The 16,804-nt window shown below is 39.0% G+C and overlaps 1 protein-coding gene across 1 annotated transcript in view; it reads left to right on the top strand.

The window, feature by feature from the left end:
* The window catches only part of tmem131 (transmembrane protein 131), a 76,388-nt gene extending 60,158 nt beyond the window's left edge, over positions 1-16,230 (top strand). The window contains exons 24-41 of the mRNA XM_022685333.2: positions 1,174-1,283; positions 2,038-2,104; positions 2,734-2,882; positions 3,238-3,380; positions 4,330-4,513; positions 7,227-7,412; positions 7,767-7,922; positions 8,012-8,493; positions 9,244-9,425; positions 10,826-10,950; positions 11,330-11,451; positions 11,536-11,679; positions 12,065-12,218; positions 12,471-12,586; positions 12,721-12,805; positions 12,892-12,995; positions 13,729-13,874; positions 15,099-16,230. Coding sequence (XP_022541054.2) covers positions 1,174-1,283; positions 2,038-2,104; positions 2,734-2,882; positions 3,238-3,380; positions 4,330-4,513; positions 7,227-7,412; positions 7,767-7,922; positions 8,012-8,493; positions 9,244-9,425; positions 10,826-10,950; positions 11,330-11,451; positions 11,536-11,679; positions 12,065-12,218; positions 12,471-12,586; positions 12,721-12,805; positions 12,892-12,995; positions 13,729-13,874; positions 15,099-15,350 — 2,907 coding nt within the window. The 3' untranslated portion in view covers positions 15,351-16,230. The remainder of the gene's footprint in view (positions 1-1,173; positions 1,284-2,037; positions 2,105-2,733; positions 2,883-3,237; positions 3,381-4,329; positions 4,514-7,226; positions 7,413-7,766; positions 7,923-8,011; positions 8,494-9,243; positions 9,426-10,825; positions 10,951-11,329; positions 11,452-11,535; positions 11,680-12,064; positions 12,219-12,470; positions 12,587-12,720; positions 12,806-12,891; positions 12,996-13,728; positions 13,875-15,098) is intronic.
* Positions 16,231-16,804: the final 574 nt, after the last annotated feature.

The raw sequence follows: 16,804 nt of genomic DNA on the forward strand, positions 1-16,804 counted from the left end.
CAGGTTTACAGTACCTGATTTAGCCCAGATTCTGACTGTTTTTGGAAGATGGTTAACAAAAGCCACCTATTGGAGAAGAATTGCCGTCCACTCACCAGTGCCAGCATGGTCCCGGTGCTGATGCCAAGTTCCCAAAAGGTTCTGTGTTTTTTCACCGCAAAATCACAGGTTCTCGGCCTGAAAACCCGGTGCCGTTCTATCACCACAGTTATGCTGGTCTGGAACTAGTGAACCTGTGACACGATCGGCCAAAAGGCAGGGCATTGAAGTGTCATCGTCGCAAAGTTGTTTACAAACCTTATTTTGATACATAGTGAGTGAATACTTAAAGCAGTAGAAACTGACAGGTTTTTAAAAGGTTTCCAGGAACCAGCACCGCCTCCGGCACCAGCACTTTGTTGGTGGAAAAGAGGTATCAGTTCTTACTCAGCTGCTGTGTGTTAACTACTAAAAGACACAATCTTAGATCTTAAATTTCCAGTATCAAATAATCTCCCAACAAATATTCATCAGGTTTAATAAATGTCCCGCTGTCTGTAAACCAGCAGAGTGAAGAAAAGTTCTGTCATTATAACTTATTTTTTTATTGGTTTGGATAATACATGGTCCCAGAAGTAATTGCAGTCTCATCTGTATTATTCTCATTTGCGGGCCCATTTCATGCCACAGATATAATTATAATATAATAATGCCCTTCTGCTCCTTTAAAGAGCAGTACATTTGTATTATTGAAAATATGCGGTCATTGCAATTGCAAAATAAAAATGTTTAAATATCTTGAACAAACAAAACATACATTAAGTAAAAATATATCTAAACAAAGGCATACCTGCTCGTTATGGCCTTTTCTCGTTAAGCTACCCGTGTAGGTCATATTGGGCTCTGAAATAATGATTAAGTAGATTGTTGTAGTAGTAGTAGTAGTAGTAGTAGTAGCAGTAGTAGTAGTAGTAGTAGTGGGGGCATCTGTAGTTGTTAGTGTTATTGCTGGTTTAAGTTTACAGGTGGAGCAATCACTTTTTCACTCCATCTGTTTACCTTCCGTAAACACATTAAACAGTTACTGTATATTATTACACAGTGAGAACATAATAAACCTTACAGAAATGTTGTATGGAACCTGCTATTAAGAACGCAGATGTTTAGTCTCACTGCTCTAATTTACACATTTAGGAGGAGGAGGTGGTTCTGGAGAACCCGGCTGATGTTCCAGTCTACGTTCAGGTTCTTCCGCTGGCCCTTTACCCAAACCCAGCAGCGTTCACCGGGATGCTGGAGGGCAGGTAACACAGCGGGTCACACTTTGAACATGATAACAGGAAGTGTGTTAAAATAACAAAAACACAGATTACCTCACCTTTCTCAGAAACTCTGTCCAGCATTCTGAGAATGAGGGCTCTATTTAGACCTGGGTGTTTGGTGGTAGTGATTAACCATACTGTAACAAAGAGCTTCAGCTTTACTGTTCCTGAATAACCGAGTGAAAAAATGTGGTTAAAAAAGTAAAAAAAAAAAATAAAAAAAAAAAAAGATCAGTTAGAACCTGTTACACAGATGTATGGCTTTATCCATTATTTTAATTATTTGAGTTTATTATGAATAATTATGGTATGATTGATCAGTAAAAGGAAACAAGCAATTGATAATATGAAAAATAACGTTGTTATGAAACAGTTCTCTTTCAAACAGTCTCCTAAATAATAATGTAATCATTCTAGATAATATTGACACACAACAAAATAATGTAGATACAGACACAGTCCAGCAGTCATGAGAGATCAGAGTAGGTCATGCTGCTCCTCTCTGGGTGATTGTTGTGTTGTCAGCACAGGCGTTTGTTAGCTGATGTGTCAAAGCTGGGGATCCAGTGCGTTGTGATGCTGCCTAGTGATGCTGCATTGATTGGCTGCTGTTAAAAAAGAGGCGGATTTAACCCTGTTTTTTTTTTAACCCATTTTTTTTGGGGGGTCAAGTCTTTGTCTCTTTTTGTCTCTTGTTTGGCTCTGTTTGACTGCTGTGTTCTCCTGTCCTGTACAGATTCCCACAAGGAAAATTATCCACTCTCAACACAAATACACTGGAATTTGAGGTCCAAAGAAATCAGGTTGGTTTCTGAAAGCCACCACAGCTTATGCATATTCACCCTTTCAGACCTGATCTATATTCCAGTGATGGAAAAATACTGTTTTTGTCTGCCATGCACAAAAATAAGACACTACTCTCCTAATATAAAATATATAATAAAATAAATAAATTTAACTGTATTTTTAATCCTAAACATGAAAAAATCACAAATAATGATTTTTTTTCCAGTGCAGTGGGTGGGGCTAATTCACTGGTTTATAATCTATTCTAATGGACAGTTAGTGTTCTGTGCAACAAAATATTTGGAAAAAGAAACTACATAATGTTCATTGTAATTGACGCAGAGTCTGAAAGGGTAAAGTAAAACATAAGTTATTTATATAAAAGTAATTTACAGACCATTTGACACAATGATCACATAATAGCATTATGATGCAGTTATTGGGTTACTCTTTTTAAACTCTTTTTATATACTCTTTTTTAATAATAAAGAAATACTCCCTTAGAGTTCAAAAATCAAAATTATTACCAGTGTGGTGTGGAGATTTTACACTTTTATTTTTCCAGAAATGTTCTGCTTATATATTTGAGTTATTGTAGTGTGGTTTATTGAATCTAACACTGTGTGTGTGTTTCTGTGTGTATTAGTCGTCAGTACTGGGTTCTGTAGGGTTTACGGAGGGGTCGATGCGGCCGTTCGTGTTTAATGTGCTGCTGATGCCGGGAGAGGCCAAATCTCTCAGTGTGAAGTTCACTCCCATCAGCAACCACAGCGTCTCCTCCCTGCTCATCATCAGGTGAGCTTTACTATTCCACTACACACTCTACAGGTAAATACACCTTAACCACTTACTAAATCACTGCCTGGGTGGGAATGTTCTCTGTAAAATACGAATAAAGTAAATAAATCTGACCTCATTTATTGATCTACTATGTGAACTAGCTGTGTAGTTTTATTATTTGAGTATAGGATTGGGTTAACTTTGCATAAGAGGTTTATTTATGTGTTTTCAGCTGCTCATGTCTATTAGATACAATGACACCCTGAATGATTACAGATTTTACTTTATTATTTATGCTCTTCTTTTTTAGAAGTTAAAGTTTGTGAATGATTTTTGTGTTTAGCTTGCACTGTGTGTGTTTTTTGTGCAGGAATAATCTGACGGTGGTGGATCTCATCATGGTGCACGGTCAGGGTACCAGAGAGAGTCTGAGGCTGGCGGGAAAGGCCCCGGGGCCCGGCAGCTCCCTCAGGTTTAAGATGACTGAGGCCCTGCTGAAGGACTGCTCAGACAGTGAGTGTTCTTAATGTATTGGCTCATTCCAGGGAATAGTTTAGAAAAGAAAATTCTGGGAAAGCTTATTAATGCATGTTAAGCTACCCCTCCCCAGTATAAACCATTTAAACTCATATACTGTAATTTGAAATGTGTATCAGTTGGCTTGTCATTATAACTATTTTTGATCGTTTTTTTTTTTCTATTATTATTTATTATTTAATTGTCTTTAAATGATAATTTATTTTTAACAAAAAAAATCTTACAATAATGTAGTCCGATCCTTTTAGGAGCAAAAGAAGAATTAAAAAATGTAACGGTTTACATATCAAAAATAAGTAACACATAAATAAAACTGTCTGTGCTCCGTTTTCTTTGTTTATTGAGAAATCTGAATGGCAGAGCTGAAGCTCAGGTGATGATGTAAGGCAGGGTGTTCTGTAGTGCATGTGACAGGATGTTTCAGTAATTTTCTAAACATCTATGGTGTTTTTCGCAATATCACCACACTTCATTATACTCATATGATTGTTCATCACATTGTTCCTGGAATTATTGTTTAGCACTGTTTTTGACTTTAATATCAGATTCTTTTTTTATTTGTCAATACACAAGCCAATTTCAATATTAACAATATAAAAGTCATAAAAAAAACTGCCAGCATCTCCAGCAAACACTGTCTGGACCTACAAACTTGTGGAAAGTGAATTTTCCAGTTAATGTAATGCCTGTAATCAGTCAGTGACAGATGCTGTAAGTTTTGTAGATGTTGTAATATTGTTTAAAGATCATATGACCATAATTGATAAATTTCATATTGTGATACATAGTGATATAAAAAAAATGCCCTGACATTAAATAGGCTCACCTTCCAGTGTCCAAGTCATTTTTAAGAGTATCAACTATGATTAATAAAAAAAAAATCTGTATAAATTTGTTACTGTCTTCTTTTGTTTTGTTTTTAAAGACAAACCCAAGGAACCTAACTTCACTCTGCGGAGAACCTTCAGGCTGGAGAACACCGGGCTCCTCCCAATCCACTTTCGCTCCATGGAGATCAGCGGCGCTCTCTGCCAGGGCTATGGCTTCAAAGTCCTCAACTGTCAAGAATTTGCACTCAAACCAAACACATCGAGAGACCTCATCATACTGTGAGTCCTGAGTTCCAACTAAGTGTGTTATAATAATAATATTTTAAATATGAGTTAAAATGCAATAGGAATTGCCCTGTTTGGTTTTACAAATAATTTTCTGGAGACAGTGTTTAAGTTTCATGAACTAAACTTTTATCATTTCTCCCCCAAAAAAATCATTGAAATTCTGTAATTTTATTTGATTGCAGATGGTATGGCCTCAATATATATTTTTTGGCAGGCCAGTCCAGTACCCGTACCCTCTTTTTCCACAGCCGTGTCTTTGTATAAAACACGTACTAAGAACAGTACACATTACACTCAGTATGTTAACGCAGTTAAACAGCCAGCCAAACTCAGTTTTTACGAGCCAGGCAGCGACGCCTTGCTTCTTTATTAAAAATCGTCGTGCATGATGTTCAAGAGTAAAACTGCAACAAAATAAAAAACTGAAAAATAGCTCAAAACACATAACTGAATGCCTGTAACACAGTTGGCTAGAAATGCTAACATTAACCACACATTTGCGGTAATAAAATTACGATGTGCAATAACAGCAAGTCTAAATTACTTCAAATTACATCACAACTGGACTTATAAACAATGTAACTTACAACTGTTGCTTTCGAAGGTGTAAGAAAGGAGCAAACTAAAGGGCTTTCACGTTAGCTTCTGCTCTGTGCAATGAATCTACTCTAGTCCCATCCCATAATACACAGCATGTGCCTGTATTACAAAATCAAAAAGTCAGCAATGAGCTAAATACAAACAAGAGCTGAATGTATTTATCATAACTACTAATGAAGTAGTTATATGTTATTGTAATATCTCAATGTATACATATTAGCTGCGGCCCAATCTGAAGGTAGCTGCCTTTGTAGTCATTGCATTTAAAGCCTGCTCTCTCATTCGACAGCATTTTTCACTATCAGTAGCTTCACCCGGTCAGGTCTTACTTTACATACAGTACAGGCAAATAAACAACACTGGGAAGCAACATAAACAGTCTAAAATGTACTAGTCTGATAAACACATGCAGTAGTGGATACATCTCACCCCAGAACTGGGGTAAAATAAAGGTGCTTCCCATGAATGATCAAATGCTGCCTACCGAATGGAGCGTGCACATGCTGTCCCAAAATGCTGGCCAGTTGGGCAGCTGCCTTCAGAATGTAATGCAGCTAGTGTCTAACAAGTTAAAGTAAATGTTGGGGAAGTAATGCAGTGAAAGCAGCGAAAAGTAGCATCTGTCTGGTGTTTAGGCTGTAATTTGTAATGGTCATGGGTAACAGTAAGTTAATCAACAATTAGGGAATATATAAAGGAGTAGCATTTATTAGCATTAATATTCAGAAAATTTGGGCGCCGAGTGGTCCAGCGGTCTAAAGCGCTGCCACTATGAGCGGGAGGTTGCAGGTTCGAACCCCCGCTCATGCAGCTTTGCCATCAAGCTGCCGGCGCTCAGAGGGAGCAAAATTGGCCCTGCTGCCTCCGGGTGGGTAGATGGCGCTCTCTCCCCACATCACTCCTAGGGTGATGTCCACAGCACAGGGCGTCTGGGAGCTGATGTATCGGAACCATGCACGCTGCTCGAAAAGAAGTGGTGGCTGACTTCGGAAGCATGTGTTAGTCCTCACCCTCCTGGTTTGTTGGGGCATTACTAGTGATAGGGGGAGTCCTAATGAGTGTTGGGTAATTGGCCGTGTAAATTGGGGAAAAATGGGAAAAATTTTAAATAAAATTATATATATATATATATATATATATATATATATATATATATATATATATATATATATATATATATATATATATATATATATAATATAATTTGGTAGAAATATTAAATGTCTTCTGAGATACAGTAACTGGGTCAGTGTGCTCGACCTAAGGCCGGTGGGGCCTCTGGAGCTGAAGGTGCTATTAATAAATGAGAGGCTGCAGCGGAGCAGCAATTGCTCTGTGTCTCAGAGGTTCAGTGAATGGCCGCTCTGTGTCTGAGCTGGGTCACTGAGGCTGCACTGGGTTTATGAATGAGTGAGTGATGGTGGGGCTCCCCACTGAGGTTAAGAGAGTAAAGTGTGAACAGACATCCTGCTGTAGAGTTAAAACTGACCATGCCTTAATTTACTGCCGTGTTGAATTTTATTGCAGTTTTTTTCTCGTTTTACTTTTTTTTTTCCTGATTTCCAGTAGAGATTTTTGTTGGCAAGAACATGACATATAGGCGTTATGATACAGAAGATATTGTAATTGTTTACATCAAATTTTAGAAAAACTGTCATTGATTGAAAACACTCTCTTTTTATGAAAGTGAAGGAAAAGTTGACTTTTTTATTCAATCAGGTCATCTAACAACAGAATAAAGCACTACTGCTATTTAGTGAGAGTGGCTTAAACACAACACTAAATGATCCACTTATCTACACCAATCTTTACATCTAAACTAAAAACTATTTTTAATATTATTACTGTTTTTTTTTTTTTTTTGATGTGATACAGTATTGCAAAACAAAATATCATAATACAATACTCCCCTAATCACTAATATCTACATTTACCGTTTTATTGCAGGTTTACACCAGATTTCTTGTTTAATTTACTTTATTTTACATTTATTGGTGGTTTATTGCAGCTGTATTTTCTTTTTTCATTGTTTGTACTTTTCTTGTATTACATTTTTGTCTATCTGTTGTATAGCATGGTTGCTAATGTTGACATTGTCCCACAGGTTTACACCAGATTTCACGTCGTCGCGGGTGATCCGGGAGCTGAAGTTGGTGTCGGCGGGCGGTTCGGAGTTCCTGTTCGTGTTGAACGCCTCGTTGCCCTATCACATGCTGGCAGCGTGTGCGGAGACCATCCCTCCACCCAACTGGGAGCTGGAACTCTACATCATAGTCTCCCTCTTCATGAGGTCAGTTCGGTTTTTGGGATCCTGTTGAATTCATCACCACATGCGTTGGCTAATAGCCTAATGTAGCACAGGTAATGCCTGTAAGAACCCCTATTCCCATAACGGAGATGAGGTGCTCTTAAATAAAACCCCCAAACTCCTCTGTGTACACCCCTCCAGTACATTCAAAATGTCCAGAATTGCTACATAGTGAGTGGATTTGAATATTCGGTCACGGAGAAAACTTAGCAACCGGCTAGTTAAACCAACATCCCTCATCCACCTAGCACCAAGTTAATACTGACCTAGTGACATCTTAACCAGTACCTGTATGACCTGTGCTCTGTAGTGATTGAGTGTTGTGGTGTTGTACAGTTCTATGTTCCTGCTGGTGATCGCCACGGCGTACCTGGAGGCGCAGGGAATATGGGAGCCGTTTAAGAGACGCCTGTCCGTGGAATCCAGCTCTCCCATGGAGACCGGGAAACCTTTTGATCTCAGGGAAATTGTAAGAATTCAAAGTGATGCAAAGTAAGTTTATCAGGTTTATGGCTTCTGTTCTATAATCAGTAACACTGTAGAACCTGGACCCGGTTTCACTCTTCACATTGTTCTCACAGCTTGAGCGATTACGCTGACTCGCACCAGAACTCGACTAGAGGAATGTATGGGTCGGGTGGGGGTGGACGGGCCGGAGGGCGGCAGGGCGGCCCTCACTCCAACTCCAACGGCAGCACCGTTCTGGGGGACGGCAGGTCCAGAACCAGCTCGGGCCGCTCCACATCTATGCAAGCTTCCTCCCCTCCTTCCTCCTCCTCCCAGCTACTAAAAGACAGCGGCCCGGTTCTGCCCCAGCTGACCCACCGCAAACCCCGGACCTCCAAACAGCACCAACCGCAGACAATCTCCGGCCCTCTGGAGGAGCTCCAGAACCTGGGCACTGCCAGCCTGGCCCAGACCCACAGAGGGCACACTGTGGAGGACCAGGACTACAGCAGGCTCCTCATAGCCATGGACAAAGACCTAGACCGGCCTGAGTCTGCGTTCACTCCCTTCACAGAACAGAACATACAGCAGCCTTCACAAAGCAAAAATAATACAGGTCAGAAAATTATACACACAGTATTAATTACTGATGAGCCAAATTACTTCAGCTCAGCTCTTTTTAAACTGGTATAGCGTTTAAAAGAGAAGATTTTTAAATAGGCATTCACCGAAATTGATATATATTTTTGCAGTTTTTCGTTAACTTAATTTTCAAAGAAAACAACAAAGCACTTTACAACTTAATCATAATAATAAATTAGATTAATCATGAATTGTGTTCACATGCACTCAGAAATCTGTTCATAATCTGATTTCAGTAATCTGATTATTGAAGAAGTAGTCATGTAAACAGCGCAGTCTGAATTCTTTTGGGTTACATGTGATTTTAAGTTCACACAGTAAACACATTGATCAAATTACTGTTAAGATCTAATCTGATTATGAAGTGTGTGTAAATGCACTCATTAAGTTAAAAATGTGCTGCCAAATATTTAGTGCATCCTTTTTCTGAACATGTCTCAGTGTATCATTGTTAGGACTTTGCCAGGTTATTGTGTTTTGTATTGTGAAGGTGTACAGTACTGTGTGTCAGACTGATTTAGTGACACTCTAATAGATAGGAGTGATCATACAGTTTCATACTACTGCTTTTACTGCTGTTGAAGTGTGGGGCTGCTCAATTTTATTTTGAATTAAATTGAATTTCAATGAATTAAACTTATTTGTTGTTCAAGAAAGAATGTTTTAAATATGACAGAAGTGCTTTATTTTCTGTTGTTTATGATTATGTTTTGTGTGTGAGCAGCAATGGATTGTAAAGGGAAGCTGAAGAGTAAATCTAAAGCTCAGAAAAAGAAGGAAGAGAGAGAGAGGAAGGGAAAGGGAAAGACTGGAGAAGAGTTAAAGGAGGTTCTGGCAGATAATGATGACAGCTCCTCTACCACCACCGAGACCTCCAACCCAGACACTGAGACCAACATTAAAGAGGTAAAAACCCACCATAGAATTCATCATTAGCTCTCTAAAAATGAGTACTTTTAGATTCAGTCACCTGATTTCCAGTCTATATTCTGTGCCCTTGCTCAGCGACATTGTAAAGAAGGGTCATCCTCAGTGAACTTCCAAATATTTAATTATATTAAATGAAAATCAGCTAATAAACACCCGTAGCCTATATTAAACCTTTTTAAACCTATATTATTATGGTTCCTGGGTGATGTGATCATAAGTGTGCAGAATAAACTACAGGTGTGAACAGGATACAGTGTGGTTTGAGTAATGGGATTAAGCTGCTCCTCAAGATGCACACAACCACATTATTATTGTAGTTTGACCACCACAGCTTCCCACCCACATTAACCTAGTCACCGTTCCTGCCAGAACATATGTATAAATGTTATACCACATTGTTTACTGTCTGCACAGATTAGCTATGCTACGTGGTACAATAAAAACCTTATGAATAACTGTGATCCTATCTGCTGTAGCACAAGCCAAAGCCTGGGGACTCTGCCGATGGAAAACTGAAAATCTCTTACCATAACCAGCTCTGCCTCTAGCCCCACCTCCAGTGGAAATAATGGTGGTTACAGGAAACACAGTTAAAATACCAGGTGTGATTAGATACTTAGTATAAGAATCAGGGTGAGCGGCTCACCCAGGACACATTTAATAAAATGTGTAAGCAGGACCAAATTTTGTTATACAAAATTGGGTTCAGAAATATTATATCTTATTGCCTGTTAGGGGTGGGCGATTTTGCCCTAAAATAAAGGTGCGATTTTTCATGGTATTTTCATGATACTAGTACTTTTAGCGATATGAAAAAACACTGAATTAAAATAATTATTTTAAGAATACACTACTGCAACAAAATGAAAATTAAATTTCATTTTTGCATATAAATATGATGTGGCACACCCCTAACTGAGATATTGAAAAAACAAGAATTTTATCAGATTTGTAACAGAAGTCAATGATCCAGAATATCATAATACTAATAATACGCTCCAAATATCTCCATATCTCCAGGATTAAAGTAAAATAAATAATACTGAACAGATGTAATCCGTCTCTATTAGATATATAATGGAAAATAAGAACAGTGTGAATTTTTCTTTTACTAAGAACAGAAAAAAATAGTAGCCTGATGTGATAATTAGGGGTGGGTGATATGGCACAATATTTCAGGGTATAATGAAGTTCACAATGTTAAAAAATGTGGGCAAAATTATTGCGTACAATACGATACGGCACACCCCTGTTGCCTAATCAATCATATATAAATGTATAGGCAAAAAGGCTCAGTCTCTGAATCTTAAACAAGAACTTTATCAACATTCCTGCACCTCATTAAATCTCCTAATGAGCGGTTCTGTTTTCCACAGGAACCAGTTAAGAAGAAGGTTCGAACAGTTACAGAAGAACGAGGGGACGTCCCTCCATCTCCAACCAAACCCAAACCCAAGAAACAATCAGCCACAAAGAAGGAGAACCCAGTGGAGAAGTCCAGGTCTGTTCCTTTTAAAGGAAAACAATTAAGCCACACTTAACTTTTAGAATAATTAATATAATTCTATCAATAACTACAAAATGCTAAGAGATTAAGAATATTTCAGTTTTCCTCTGTATTTCTGGGAGTTTAAGACACTTATGTGAGCTCTATCCATACTCTCATACTCTCAGCAATAACTTGATGGTTATACATTTCATGTTCTCCTGTTCTATTCTGTTAGCAATATTCCTCTACATGGAATAGACTGTGTCAACTTACAACATGCTAAATGCGCTTATTTGAAGGAGCGTCCACAAATATTTGGACATATAGTGTATGATTAGTAGAACAGTAGATACTAGTTTACTGTGGTTGATGAGTGTGTTTGCTTGTGTAGTTCTCTGGAGCTCCCCTACGTCACTCCACTAGAAAACAAACAGCGCAAGACATTCCCCAAAACGGTCATCAGCACCGGAACTACCAACATCCCCAAACCCAGACCGGCCCAGAAACAGAGAGGTAAGTGTAGGGTCTGGGTTCAGAAGGTTCTGTTCTTGCATTTGATTTCCACGCTGTGTGGTTATAACGGTGACTGTTCTGCAGTGCCCGGTGGGAAGCAGGAGGACGGTCGTCCATCTCCACTGGCAAAGTTCTTCAACAACGGCTTTCCAGATTTCAGCAGCGGCTCAGAGGGAGAGAAAGAGTCCCCGCCCCCAGAATGGGACGTTCCTGTCAAAGGCAACAGCCGTAAGTCACAGCAAATACTAACATTTTTAAAACTTTTATTAAGAGCTTTAGTTAGACTGCTTTCATATCTATGTTGTTTGGTCTGAACCAAAAAGAGCAGAATTGGTGGTCTCTGTGCAGATCAGCTAAATCTTGATCTGGTTTGTCTGCAGTTTGAAACACTTTTTTGGATGGTTCAGATCAATTAAGGAAAGATTGAATCTGGCTATAATCACCCATTAAACAATAGAAGAAGAAAAAGAAGCGCTCTTGGTCGAAACCCTGATAGATGATTATAGCAGGATGTGGAAAAGTTGTTTAGACTTTAATTCAGATGTTTAGATGTGAAAACATTCTCATTGTTTTTCAAATGTCTAATCTTTTCTTTGTTCTGTTCTCTCTGAAGCGGACAGTCTTCAGCAGATCTCACTGCAGACGATGAATGCAGATCCGTTTCTGAAGAGACCAATCACCTCCATCTCCAGGACCAGCTCTCCGCCCCCAACTTCTCCCAACCTAATGCCCCGCGGGAGCTACAGCAGCGTGCTGAACACCAGCAGGTGAAACCTCATCTTACACTGAATGCTGCTTTATAAAAAAGAGTCTTAAATATTCTCTAAATGTAGTTCTGGATGTATTTTCCAAATTTTCTATACGTATGCAAATGGGCTTGCATCTAAGTTAAGTTACTAAAAAGTTTAAAATCAAATTTTCCATACCTGCAGATTCCATGACTACAGACACACATGTTAACAAATGAAACATTATAAAGTGTGCTGTTGTAATTCTTGCTTTATATTTTTCTTGTGTAGTGAGATAAACTTGAAGAAAGCTCCAGGGAATAAACTGGCAATGTCCACATCTCTGCCTGGGAAGAATGGAAATCCCACGTTTGCAGCTGTCGCCGCCGGATATGATAAAAGCCCTGGTGTGTAAAAAAAAAAAAAAAAAAGATTATCAAATTTATAACAATGATAATTATGCAAATATAAATAGTAGTAGTGTTTTATTGCTGTGCTGGAAGCAGGCTTTCTGACTGTGCGTTTGTGTGTGTTTGTGTAGGTGGCAGTGGATCAGGTAAGACGGATGGTCTGGGGAAGGTGGCTCTACCTCACATGACCTCAGTGGAGAGCGACAGTTCTGACAGGTAAGTTACTCATCCTCATCTGATTCATGTGTGATTAAGTCTGATTGTAAGTAATACTCAGAGGTCTACATATTTTGTGTTATTAGTTCTGGGTTATGGAGTCCAGTTGATAGTATCAGCAGCCCCGGGTTCAATTCCCTCAACTCCTTCTCTGCATTTGGACCCAACAACCCTCTGAACCTGTCTGGAGGTAAAACACACACTTATCTTATATTCCTGAAACTTTTACAGTTCATTATTAATTACACACTTAATATTTATATATTTATATGCAGTAGTGCTTGAGGGTTTGTAAATCCATTTAAGAAATGTTGTGGGTGGAGCTGAAGCAGCAGTTCATGAGTCAAAGTCAAAGTGGTTTTTATTGTCATTTCAGCTATATACAGAGTACACAGTGAAACGAAACAGCGTTCCTCCAGGGACCATGGTGCACATAAACACAGTGTAGACAGAACAATAGTGCAACAGTACAAAAGTGCAGACAGACAATACAACACAATACAGACAAAGAATAATAAATAACAAGACCGTGTGCAAATTATGCAGTGTGCAAAAAGTGTGCAAAAAAGACCAGTGAGGTAGTAATTACTCTATTACACAGTGTGCAATAGTGTCCAGTGAGGTAGTAGGGTTTTTAGTGCTTTCCATTTTCTGGGGTAAGTGGGGTAAGAGTGTGTGTGCATGTACAGAAAAACCATCAGTTCAGTCTCTGCAGTTGAGGAGTCTGATGGCTTGGGGGTAGAAGCTGTACCGACGTTACAGAGCTGACTGTGTTTAGTATGGAGGAATGGGTGGGAACTTTCAAGCACCCCTGTATATAATTACCTATAGATGGAAGAGTAGCCTATAAATGACAAAATAAATGTTAGTTATATTTAGACTCGGAGTTGGTAAGTAAAATGTGTTGTGTCGTCTGTGTTCAGTGTTCAGTGGTATGGCCGGCGGACCCAGGAGTCTGGAGCCGCAGTCGAGCTGGCCATCCGCACCCTCTTCTTCCATCTGGGAGTCCAGCAGTGAGTGCTCCAACCCCTGGCCCCCCAGCACCGCCTCCCCTACCACTCCAACCACCGTAAGACCTGTTTATTTCCCCCAGTAACACTAATCACCGAGTACAGGATTCATACTCTTCCAGAACCCTGTTCAGCAGTGAGTTCTGAGGAAACTATTAATATCTTTGTCACTGTCATGCAATGCACCTCCAACTGATTTGCCTGTGTATGTGATGACTGACCGGAGCCCTGTCCAGGGGTGTTTCCTGCTTTAGAAATTAGGTCTGGGTAGGATTTGTAAAAATGCTTAATTATAAAAAAAAAACAGGTATAATTGCATTACCATTTTGTTTCCATTACCATTCTGAACGTGTTCATTCAATATGTTTATATTATTTGTGAACACTGAACTAACCAACTCAGTTTACAAATAATAAGCGTGAATGTGAGCGTTGTTCACGCTTGTGCATCTAAACGCACAGCCTAGCCAAGGCTGGGTTATGGAGAGCCTGCCTACTTCTTTCCTCCCTGTTATCTAAAAAAATTACCAAGGGCCTCATTTATGACACTGAAGTGAAAGTGTGCATACGCACAAAAAAAAACAAATAGTGTGCACCCCAATAAAATCATATTTAAAAAAGTGTGCTTACATACACCTGAATGCCACATTATCTTTATAAATCACTACCTGCCTTCAAATGTGCACAGGTGACTCAGCCTCATGTTCCTCCTCTGTACCGCCCACATTTACCCATAAAAGGTTCATGCAAATCACTCAACGAATATTTAAATATGGAATTACCCATTCATCATAAACGGGGTAAAAAAGAACAGCTAAACAGCTAAATATTCACTTGGCTTGACTTTTAGAAAGTAGAATTAAGTATTTTGCTAAAAAATATAATAAAGAGTATTTTAGGCAAAAAGACATTGCATTACTGATTCTGTGAGCTGACTGGTTGGTGAGCTGATGCTGGAGTTACAGCCAGAGCACGTTAAAAAAATATTTTTTTATATATTGTATATTGTTCTGTGTTAACGAAATGAGTTCAAGTAGGAGTGATTTTTTTAAAGGGGAAAAAAATGGTGAACTTTTACTAGTTATTTTTGGAAATGTGAGCTTAGTTCAGTTTTTTTTATGAACTCTGAATGTGGACTAGTTTATTTGCATTAGTATGAACTGATCTTTGAACTAGTTTATATTAAATGTGAACTGGCACAACGCTGGGTATTGGTACAGTATGTATGTAGAGTTGTATAATAATGACAGGACAGTTTGACTGACGTGTGTCTCGTCTCTGCAGTCGATTCTGGGAAAGTCCCGTAATCCCTGGTCTCCAAGTCTGCCCTTCAGTAACTCCATCTGGTCGACCGGCACCGACTCCGCCCTGCACTCCTCCCCCCTCACCGACCTGGTCAGCCACACGGCCCCACCCACTCCGGCCCCCACCGAGATCGGCCGCACCTACAACCCCTGGAGTGTTTGGCCCCAATCGCTGAGCCGCTGGAATTCTGAGCCCTGGCCCAACAACTCTGACACCAACAACGGCAACTAATGAAGACGCCCCATAGCGAAAAAACTACGCCGAGAAACGCCATCTTTACGTTCATACAATCTGTTTATTTTCTTTCTAGACACACTGATATAAGTTCTTCCAGAGAGAACTGAGGTTCTGTTTAAAACGTAAACTGGTTCGTCCAGGTTTTCATTTCCTCCCGTTTTAAATTCAGATTCAGGTTTATCTGATAATGATATTTGTTTAAATTTCTGAGGGGTAAGATGCGCAATCCTTATTTAAAAATTTACAAAATCTTAACTGCAAAAAATCAATCATTAAAGAATGACGAGACAGCGCTCGCCTATCAGAACCGAACTACCCTTATACAGGTTCTGTCTTTTTCCTTTTAATTAGAGTTTCTGCAGTTAGAGTAATACTGTGTTATTTTGGGAACTAAAGTATAAGCCCAGTATTACTGTTTGGATTAAAGTGCAGTATTACACCACTGTAAATGAAGCACTTTGTGTTAGAACTCACTCTTAAACAGAACCGGGCCCGGGTTTAGGGTTTAATTGCTGCATACATTTTAGAATCTACTGGGCTGAAGCGGCTGTGCTGTGGGAGCTGTGGAGACGATCAGAGAAACATCAAGTTTGTTTCTGTGTTCTCGTTGTCATACCTCAGAAATCTTCGCCCCCTGTTTTTCGGTCGACGCCAAATAAAACCGAGCATCAGGATTTGAGTTTAACTTATTTTTTTATGGGTTTTGATTGGAAGTGAAGAGAAGCTTTATTTGCTGGAATTGGATTTTAATTTAAGCTCTGACGGAGATACGAGTACTTGAAGTTTTGGAGTTTGTTCTGTACATCGTTCATTTGTCACCTGGAGTGCAACATCACTCTCATTGGTTGAAATAAAACATATCAGGCTGCAATAATCACTGCATCAGTTTTTTTTTCTCTTTTTTAATGTTTGGTCTGAAATCCACAACACAAAATATTTTATGAACATATAAAAACATGCTCTTTAATTTGACAGTAGTATCTTCCATTTAGAAAATGTGGGGCAACATGTTGCAGAAGCTTCTACTGTGAATACTGTAATATGTGCATTTATTAGGGCAGGCCCGAATAGCGGTATTCAAATATTCGTTTTTAAAAAGACGGATAAAAAACGGATTGGTAGGAAAAAATGCAATTCACGGCCCCCTTAATCCACCGCTAAATTTTCCACGGACCCCCGGCCCCGGAAAAAAAAGATTTGTGTTTTCACCCCGGATTTTCTGCTGCGCTTAGGCTATTTGCTTAAAAACAAAAAACAAAAACAACAAAAAAAAGTTGGTTCAGAAAGTATTTTATATTCTTAAACATTGTTGATTATATTAGAGCAGAGGAAAGTCATTGTAAATTATGATAATGTTGGTCTGTTTGAGTTTAATAATTGTGCCGCGCATAGCCGTATTACAGATTTTTGTGTTTTTGCACTTAGGCTAAAAGATCAATATAAAATAG

The sequence above is a fragment of the Astyanax mexicanus genome, chromosome 5 (assembly GCF_023375975.1).
Source record: "Astyanax mexicanus isolate ESR-SI-001 chromosome 5, AstMex3_surface, whole genome shotgun sequence".
NCBI classification, from domain to species: Eukaryota; Metazoa; Chordata; class Actinopteri; order Characiformes; family Acestrorhamphidae; genus Astyanax; species Astyanax mexicanus.